Consider the following 10,114-nt stretch of genomic DNA (forward strand, 5'->3'; position numbering starts at 1 on the left):
TAGATCCGCCGCCCACGCTCCGTGTAACGGGCCCACGGCCGCGCGTGGGCTCGGGCAGGGCCTCCCACGGGGCGGGCTGGGCGCTGAGCCCAGGGGCGAACCAGTGACCCGGCCAAGCGCAGCGCCCCCGGGTCAGGTACCTGCTGCCCGGACAGCACGTGGGTGCCGGGCAATGACACCAGCCCCGCCCCCACCCCGTTGAGACTCCGCCCCCTTCCCGCATTGCCCCGCCCCCTTAGCCCTGAGCGGGGGCGGCCCGGGGGCTGCAGCAAACGCTCCGCAGCCTGCGCTCCGCAGCCTGCGCCCCGCGAGTGACCCCCCCACGCCGGCCCCGCCATGGTCTCGGCTCCGCGCTGCCCGCCCGGCGCCCGGGGGCTCCTGGCGCTGCTGCTGCTGCTGCCCCTGCCCGGGGCTCGCGGTGAGTGGGGCGGGGCTCGCCTCCCCCTGTCCCGCTTCAGGCTGTTCCCGCTCCTAGAAACCGCGACTGGCCGCGGGAGCGGAACCGGCTCGTGGCCGGCTGGGATCGGTAGAGCGGGATGGTCCGTAACGCCCGGGCCGTGCGGAGTCTGCCTGGGGCTTGCACGCTACTGCCGGGGTGTCAGTGACACTCTTGTATCAACCCCCACAGCAAACCAGCTGCAAAGCGGCGATGGGAACAATCCATCCACATTGTCCCCAAGGAAGCGAGTTACAGGGATTGCCCAGTTCCTAGAGCTCTGTTAAACAGCCTGTATCTCTTATAGCTGACTTGCTTCCCCCCTGCTTCTGTCTGTCTCTATGGCTAGGCCAGTGTGGCTCGCCTCCGAAGTTCAGTTTTGCTGAGGTGCCCAGGGGAGTGAGGAGTAGCTATCCTGTTGGATTCCATCTGAGCTACTCCTGTCGCCCGGGATACACTTTGGACCCTCAAAAGTCTCCTGTAGTTACATGTGGTGCAGATTCAACATGGTCAATAGACCCTGAGTTTTGTGTAGGTGAGTGTTTTTGTCGCTTTTGTGTCTAACTGATTTACAAGCCACCTTTTCCCCAAAACAAGGGAGTCCCAATTCTGTAACTGGTTCACTGTTAACCACTGGCTTCCATGAACACTTTCTAAATCCCCTTTAGTCAGTTCTTGCTTAGATTAATAGTTTGGAATTTTAACTAAAAATGTAATAAAAAAACCCAACACTTATGTATCTTGGCAGGTCACTTTAAGAGCAGCTGACATACCAACTTCCAGTCATTTCTGTTTTCTGAGTCAGATGCTCCCAGGCTTAAAAGGAAGGATAGATTTACCACCTTTCTTGACCCTTGTTATGCATCAGCATGTTATAGATCCTAGACATGCATTATTCTGAAGTTGCTTTCTTGTCCACCAGAGACCCCACTGTCCATATGATGCTCCTATGACTATTGGTAGCATTCAGTGCCCACTAGTGAAGTTACTGGAATTTGGTACTTTATCTATGCCGGTACTTTATCTCTGCTTTAAATGGAGGTATAAAATAAAGGACATTTAAACCTTAACCTGCTTTAATTTCCCCAATGATCTTGGTTCTTACCAGGTCACATCTTGTCCAGTGTTCTGTGCAAATACTCAAATGCAGCTCCAGCTACAACTCGCTGCAGTTAAATTAATCATGTTAATTGGATTTCCCATTCCTGGCTTAGGGAACATCACAAATTCTGCAACCAAGTGAAAAACCTTGGTGTACTATCTCCTTTTGAAAAATTGAAGTCACTCTATTCCCTAATGCCTGTGTGAGGAGGAACTATTTATTTATTGGTTATCTTAGAAAACTGAGTATAGAATTCAGCCATAGTAAAATCACTTTACTAAAAGTAAACCCCGTATTGAATAACAATGTATTACAAACTTGGTAAAATGCTAATTCATACTAAAACTCCCAGATTCCAGCGCTACTCAGGTTTGGCCCAGCTGTCATGATGACAGCAGCTTGGGTAGGCAGAGGCAGATTAGGGGTTTGTGGGGCCCCTACATGGAGGGCCCCTTCCCTGGCAGGAGTGCTGGGTGGGTGCATAAAGTGGGTTGGGGTACAGGGGCACCCATTTTTCTGGGGGGGCCCCCAATTGACCAAGGCCTTGGGCAAGGGCCCTGTTGGGTCAGTGGCTAATGTGCCATGGTGGGTAGGCTAAATCTGAGTGGCACTGACCCCATGAGCCAGGTCACAACTCCACTCACAAATTTGGACGAGGGGGGGCGGAACTGTAGTGACGTTACAATCCTGGAGGTTGCAACAACTGAAGCAGCAGAGAGACCAGCTCAGCCAGCCCCTTTGGCACAGGAACTGCAGGCACCACCACTGTGGGGTGAGTGCCAGGCAGGGCCCAACCCTCCTGGGATACAGGATCTGACTGAAACCACCCCAGGGCCTCCATGCACACACTATTTACTGAGTCACGACAGGCCATAAACATTTGCAAATGGGTCCTCAGCCCAGAAAAAGTTAACCACTGGATTAGACCTTTGGCTTCATCTGCCATAGTATTTGCTATATTAGGGGGTACAAGTTAGCATATCCTTTCTTTCTTTTTCCCATTAAGGTAATAAGAGGGAACACTAATATTAGTCTTGTCTTCTAGGAAGACCATGTAAACCACTAGAACTAGAAAATGGCAGAGTTGATTTGACCGATCTCCGGTTTGGTGCAACAGCAACCTTCTCCTGTAATGAAGGGTGAGTGGCAAGTTGCTTCTTTTGACTAATGAACAGAACCTAGATTGGTGTAAAACTGCTGGTGAAGTCTGGCAAAATAAGTCTAGACAGCCTGCTTAACTTCAAGAACATGAGTGAGTCATGTGCTATACATCTTGGCCATGGGCTGGGCCCTTGTTAAGAATTACACCTGCGATTTTCAAAGGAGTTGAAGGATGCTAGCCACACATTTATGGCAGCTCTTCAGAGGGAGATGGACACTTAACTCGCTCAGGTGCTTTTGGAAATCCCAGCCTAAACCTTCAACAGGTCATCATGAGTCCTAAGGGAAAGCCCCACCTGAAGGGTAATGTGATACTTGCTGATCAGTGCCACCTCTGCCGTGTTACAGGGACTGTTATTGGTCAGTCCTAGCATCTTGAATCAGTGCTGAGATTGTGGGACAGAATATTGCCCATAAAAGGCAGCTCTGGCTAGAAGCAGCTTTCTTCCTACTCTACCACAGCAAATATTTGCATGTCCCTTTGTTATAGCTGTCAATAGTTGTCAGGTTCAGTTGTTGCTTTTGTCCATGTGGGTTATGTGACAAGCCTTGGGGAATCATAAATGGGTTGTGGCCTCATTCCACTGAGCAGGTGCTTTCTGGGTGTTGAGATAACTGAATAGATTGCATTGTATGGGGACCAAAAAACACAGCCAACAAGTGCAGGGTTTTTTTCCCAGTGTATCACAACCCCTGCTGCCAGGTGAAGCCCTCTAAAGTTAAGCCATCTGGGAAGAGGAGTCAGATGTCACTGGGTGGAAGCTGACCCCCAGTCTGAGTGAGGAGAGATGGTGGGGAGGTAACTCCTGATGGTGGCTGGTTTGCCAAACCCCATGCAAGTTAAATGCCTTTTCTGTGGATTGGTTGTCAGCCTGCCTTCTGGGTGAAGTAGGCTGATCCACAGTTGAAGGATTTGTGTAGGCAGGGTTTCCTTGCAGTAGCCTACATGGACTGAAGGCCTTGGATTTGTGCAGGCCCATGAGTTCAGGGTTAGGTCTTGGACAGTTAAGATGCTCCAGTTTGAATATGGAAGGGGGATGGGGTCAGGTGGGTGACAGCTCAGGGCAGCTGACTTCTCCCCATCGCTTCTTTCAGGATGGGTTGTCTTTAGGTCTGACTTTTATTTTACAAAACATTGCTGGGGAGGAAAGGTAAGGAGCTGCTTAAGCTGAGTCATTGACAACTGGGGTAACACCTGGGCATTCAGAGAAGAGGTGTCTAGTACTGCTGCAGATAAAAACATAGTAATTCTAAGGTGTAGAATGGCGGCAGCTCTCATTTCAAACGCTCTCCTACGTCTTTAGAAACATCAGATAAGGCACAGCCTCCTACCCAGCAAGGCCAACCCCTTTTTCCACATGAAAGCACCGTGAGCAGACCAGTCGTGTCTAAAATAACATGATTTCCTGGGCATTTATTAAATTCTATAGCAGGGATGATTAGAGCCCTCTTCCCCCTGTTACAAGTAGTAAGGAATGCAAATATTTATCTCCAGGTTAGAAGAAGGATCATTTGTTCCCCTTTGTAGCTAATTAACAAACATTCCCAAGCATCTGACTAGTGTAGACAAGAAGTGAGGGCACTCTCTTGTTAACAGTTTATAGCTCTAGATTGCCTTTAATTACTTGTTGTTCCTTGGTCCTATAGTGTTAGACCAGGGGTTGGCAACCTTTGAGAAGCGGTGTGCCGAGTCTTCATTTATTCACTCTTATTTAAGGTTTTGCGTGCCAATAATACATGTTAACCTTTTTAGAAGGTCTTTTTCTATGTCTGTACTATATAACTAAACTATTGATGTATGTAAAGTAAATAAGGTTTCAGAATGTTTAAGAAGCTTCATTTAAAATTAAATTAAAATGCAGAGCCCCTGGATTGGTGGCCAGGACCTGGGCAGTGTGAGTGCCACTGAAAATCAGCTTGCGTGCCACCTTCAGCACCCGTGCCATAGTTGCCTACCCCTGTGTTAGACGCATCATGTTTTAAAGCAGAGATGACCCTGGTCAATCATTTGTCTCCACCTACTGGCATAAAGAAACCATGTTCCATCTTTCTGAACTGTAACCTAGTTCTTTCCTTACTTCAGTAACAAACTTGAACCTTTTTTCTTTAGTTACAAAATAATTGGACCGACTTCTGCCCAATGTGTGATTGCAGGAAATGGAGTTGATTGGGATAAGGAGGTTCCACTTTGCCAAGGTAAACTAATTTTAATGATTTTAAGAACAGTTGATGTCTGGAGATGATGCAGCATAGCTGGTGCTTCAGAGGAGTCTCTGTTCTTATCTTTAAATCCAAATAAGAGTAAAACTGGAGGATGTATGTTTGGTTGGGGAGAGAATGAAATCCTAATGTGGTTCACTGTGGTGTTTGGATGACTCCTATAGAATCAAAGTCCCTTCTAGATTGTTTACCTGGCACGGTTTAATATTCAGAATCCAACATGGCTCATGGCTCTTCATTATTGTATCTGTGTAATCCTGCTGTTCGCTAAGTAAAAGGCATGATGATGAACATAAGAACGGCTGTACTGGGTCAGATCAAAGGTCCATCTAGCCCAGTATCCTGTCTACCGACAGTGGCCAATGCCAGGTGCCCCAGAGGGAGTGAACCTAACAGGTAATGATCAAGTGATCTCTGTCCTGCCATCCATCTCCACCCTCTGACAAACAGAGGCTAGGGACACCATTCCTTACCCATCCTGGCTAATGGCCACTAATGGACTTAACCTCCATTAATTTATCCAGTTCTCTTGCAAACGCTGTTATAGTCCTAGCCTTCAAATGACTTCAAGAAGTCTTGGCCCTTCCCAAACCTGATGACCCACTTAATGGTAGACTTGTTGTTCTAACAGACTTCATGTTTGGTGTAACAATAAACTTCATCTGTGAAGAGGAGTGAGTAATGGGCAGTTTGTGCTGATAGATTTATAGCTTTTTAATTCCCAAAGGGACCATTATGATTATCTAGTCTGACCTCCTGTATAACACAGCCCAGAACATTTCATCCACTGATGCCTGCATCAAGCCCATATTTGTATTTGAGCTAGAATATTTTTAGAAAATTCCAATCTCGATTTGGAGATTTCACCACATCCCTAGGTAGGTTGCTCAAATATTTACCTCCATTGTTAAATTCAGACTACACACAAAGCACAAATTATCTCATTTCAGCTTCCAGCTGTTGTATCTTTTTATGCCTTTTTCTGCTAAATTGAAGAGGCCTCTTTGAAATCTTCTAACCCTACAGGTACTTACAGACCATCCATGATTAAGTCATCTCTTAACCTTCTCTTTGAAAAGCTAAATAGATTGAGCTTCCTCCAGATTTTCCCAGCCTCAAATCATCCTTGTAGCCTTTTTCTGAACGCTTCCCAATTTAATATCTTTGTTTGAAGTTTGAATAGCTGAATTGGATTCAGTATTTTTGTGGTAGTCTCAAGGCTGCTGTATATAAAGGTAATACCACCTCCTGACTCGTACATGGATACACCAGCAGAGGACAATTCAGAATTGCATTAGCCCTGTTAGCCACAGCATCTCACTAGGAGCTCATGTTCACTTGTTTATCCACCACGACCCCCAAGTCCTTTTTCAGAACGACTGCTTTCCAGGATAGTCTTCCCATTCTGTGTGACTGGCGTTCTTTTTCCCCTAGACCTATACCTTTGTATTTAGCTATATTAAAACGCATGGTGTTCAGATGAGCCCAGTTTACCAAGCAATCCAAATAACTTTGTAAAACTAACCTGGCCTTATTGTAATTAACTGATTGGTGCAATGGTAATCTGCCAAGAGCTACTGCCTGCTTCCTTGGTCTGCCCATGCTCTGTGTTCCAACCCCTCCCTCAGGCAAGGAGCCAGGAAGCTAGAAGAGGCAGTTGGTGTCAGTATGGAAGGATGAAGTGACATCAGGGGCGGCTCTATGTATTTTGCCGCCCCAAGCATGGGAGTCAGGCAGCCTTTGGAGGCATGCCTGCAGGAGGACCGCTGGTATCGTGGATTCGGCGGCATGCCTGTGGGAGGTCCGCTGGTCCCACAGCTTTGGCATACCTGCCACCTAATTGCCACTGAAGCCACGAGACCGGCGGAACTCCTGCAGGCATGCTGCCAAAGGCTGCCTGACTGCTGCCCTCACGGCAACTGGCAAGCCACCATCCCCCATGGCTTGCCACCCCAGGCACACGCTTGGAGCGCTGGTGCCTGGAGCTGCCCCTGAGTGACATGGAATCCTGGAAAAGCTCCATGTGGGGGGAGAGGCTGGCAACATGAGACTGACTACTCACATGGAGGGGAGAGCCGGACAAGGTCTTCTGCTTCTCAAAGAGAGAAGCCGTGCCAAGACAGAGGATGGAGCAGCGCTTGGAGTTGGGTGGGGAAGGGGAGGAGGAGGACAGAGTGGAGTTTATTCAGCTTCTGTCCTCACTTAGAGTCCTCAGAAGAAGAATACTGGAGCTGATTGACAAAAACTTTATTGAAAAAATTTCAAAGTCCTTTTTTTGAAAAAGCAAATTGTTTTGAGAAAAATGGTCAATGTTAAGTTTTATTTTCCATGTCAGTTTTTCCCCAAAACTCATATCAATGTTATTGAAATGGCCAAGAAACTTACTGAAAACTCTATTTTATGGGTGCCTTTTAAAAAATTGATCATATAATAGAATCATAGAATATCAGGGTTGGAAGGGACCTCAGGAGGTCATCTAGTCCAACCCCTTCCTCAAAGCAGGACCAGTTCCCAACTAAATCATCCCAGCCAGTGCTATGTCAAGCCTGACCTAAAACCTCTAAGGAAGGAGATTCCACCACCTCCCTAGGTAACTCATTCCAGTGCTTCACCCCCCTCCTAGTGAAAAAGCCTTTCCTAATATCCAACCTAAACCTCCCCCACTGCAACTTGAGACCATTACTCCTGATTTTTCTCTGTTTTCTTAGTAGCTAAAGTATATGCATAGCAAAGTCTGCATCTCACGTCCTTCACATGCTGCTGATAGGTTACTGCAGCTTGCCTTTGCTGTTGGATTTCAAAGTTCAAATCAGTTGATAGCAAAGGATGCCTGCCAAGCATAGAAAGTATGGGGTCTCTTCCATTGCATCATTCTTAGCACAATTACGTACCAATCCTTTAACTAGCAACTATACCTGAGGAAGATCCTTTTGTCCTTTCCTGCAGGTTAGTGTTTACCCCACTTGGGGAATCTGCTTCTCAGCAACAGATTTATTAAACTGTATTGGGAGAATTTTCAGTCTCCCATAAAGTCTCCCAGATGTAGAATCATAGAATATTAGAATCGGAAGAGACCTCAGGAGGTCATCTGGTCCAATCCCCTGCTTAAAGCCCCCTAATCATTTTCATTGCCCTCCGCTGGACTCTTTCCAATTTGTCCACATCTCTTCTGTAGGTGCGGACCAAAACTGGACAAATACTCCAGGTGTGGCCTCACCAGTGCTGACTAGAGGGGAATAATCACATCCCTCAATCTGCTGGCAATGCTCCTACTAGTACAGCCCAATATGACATTGGCCTTCTTGGCACCAAGGGCACAGTGCTGACTCGTATCCAGCTTCTCATCCACTGTAATCCCCAGGTCCTCTTCAGCAGAACTGCTGCTTAGCCAGTTGGTCCCCAGCCTGTAGCAGTGCATGGGATTCTTCCTTCCTAAGTACAGGACTCTGCACTTGTCCTTGTTGAACCTCATCAGATTTCTTTTGGCCCAATGTCCAATTTGTCTAGATCACTCTGGACCCTGTCCCTATCCTCAAGCATATCTACTTCTCCCCCCCCCACCTTAATGTCATCCACAAACTTGCTGAGGGTGCAATTAATCCCATCATCCAGATCATTAATAAAGATGTTTGAACAAAATCCTCCAGTGCCATCTTGTATTAAGGGTAAATATAAACACAAAAAGCATCCTGCTGAGGAAAAAATAGACTCTTATTAAAACCTAGAGACTGCATCAGAGAAGATGCAAACCCATCAGATCTGTTTCTCAGTGGAGTCTATTAGAAAGATCTCCATGGGGTATTGATTCACAAAGGCCTTTTTCCTCCCTGCTTTCTATCAAATGACCTCGTCCGACTTGTGGGGAGATGGATCTGTTTTCTAATCAAGGCTTAAATATGCCAATCAATAGAGCTTCACATCTCTTTTCTTAGGAGACTATTCAAGAGTCTCTTAGATCTCACTCTCAAGAGGCTTCTTCCTAGCGTTCAGCCTAAAACTTCCTTTTCTTAATTTCCTCCTATTAGTCCTAGCTCAGCCTCCTTATAATGTCCTCAACAACTCTCCCCCTTCACTGGTACAGATGGGCAGCAACTTTGGAATAGCGATTACACTGTGATGGAGACTGTCAGGGTTCCCTCTCCATTCTGAACTTTAGGGTACAGATGTGGGGACCCACATGAAGACCCCCCTAAACTTATTTCTACCATCTTAGGTTAAAAACTCCCCTATTCCTTGGATTAAGTAATGCTGCCACCACCAAGTGATTTAAACAAGCTTTTAGGGAGGGCCACTTGGGGGGGATATTTGGGGAAGGCAGGGCTATATGTCTGTACAAATAAATGCCTTTTGCAGTGCAGATTTTTTTGAAGATAAATATGCTCTGTACCTTTAAGGACTAGCCCTGAGTTAAATAAGCTTCTGCAGAAAGATTGCCCTGGATTAAAGGAGCTATGATGGGAGAAGGCCTCCACAACGCCCTGTTTCCCCAGTGGTCCAGAGACCAGACAACATTGCCCCAAGTGTAGATGGTGCTGGGTGAGGCAGAGGGTGGCTGGGATGCCCAGAGGATACAATGATTCTGTGCCTCCCTTAGCAGCCAGCTTCACTGTGACCCTTCTAAAGATCCCATCACAGATTAATGTTGCTATCCCACAATGCAACCATTGAGTGGGAGCAGTGGTACAAATGCTTCTGGCACTTGCGTCAGTGTTGGGGCAGTTCTCAAAACACTGAGCACATGAAAAGAGAATTCTAAGCATCCGTGATTCTTCAAAAGCCACCTGAGGGATTAGAGAGACCGAAGGGCAAGGTGATATCTGTTGCAGTTATTTGGCCTACAGCTCTGAAAATGCTCGAGTAACTATATTTCATCAGGTAGCACTGGGAGTACTTTACACGTCACTCTGGCTACCTTTGGAAATATGTGACAATCCCAGAACAGTGTCAGATTAAAACAAACCACTATGAAAAATTACATAGCCTGCTAGAACCAGCTGTATCCCCTTCTTTCACCCTAAACAGTGGTCGTCCTCACCAGTTTGAGAGGGATGGACATATGGGGAAAGGATGGCTCATTATACTGGGAGGCTGCTGTGATGGGAAAGCTCAGTAGATTTGTGCTTTCAAATCTGTTCATATTCTCCTGATAAATAAATCTGATTCCACAGAAATACCTTCACTTCGTTTCCCAATGA

At 46.7% G+C, this 10,114-nt stretch overlaps 1 protein-coding gene across 1 annotated transcript in view; it reads left to right on the plus strand.

The window, feature by feature from the left end:
• The first annotated feature begins 303 nt into the window (after window positions 1–303).
• The window catches only part of LOC120393914 (complement receptor type 2-like), a 341,488-nt gene continuing 331,677 nt past the window's right edge, over window positions 304–10,114 (plus strand). The window contains exon 1 of the mRNA XM_039518372.1: window positions 304–418. Coding sequence (XP_039374306.1) covers window positions 337–418 — 82 coding nt within the window. The 5' untranslated portion in view covers window positions 304–336. The remainder of the gene's footprint in view (window positions 419–10,114) is intronic.

The sequence above is a fragment of the Mauremys reevesii genome, unplaced genomic scaffold (assembly GCF_016161935.1).
Source record: "Mauremys reevesii isolate NIE-2019 unplaced genomic scaffold, ASM1616193v1 Contig36, whole genome shotgun sequence".
In the NCBI taxonomy this organism is placed as follows: Eukaryota; Metazoa; Chordata; order Testudines; family Geoemydidae; genus Mauremys; species Mauremys reevesii.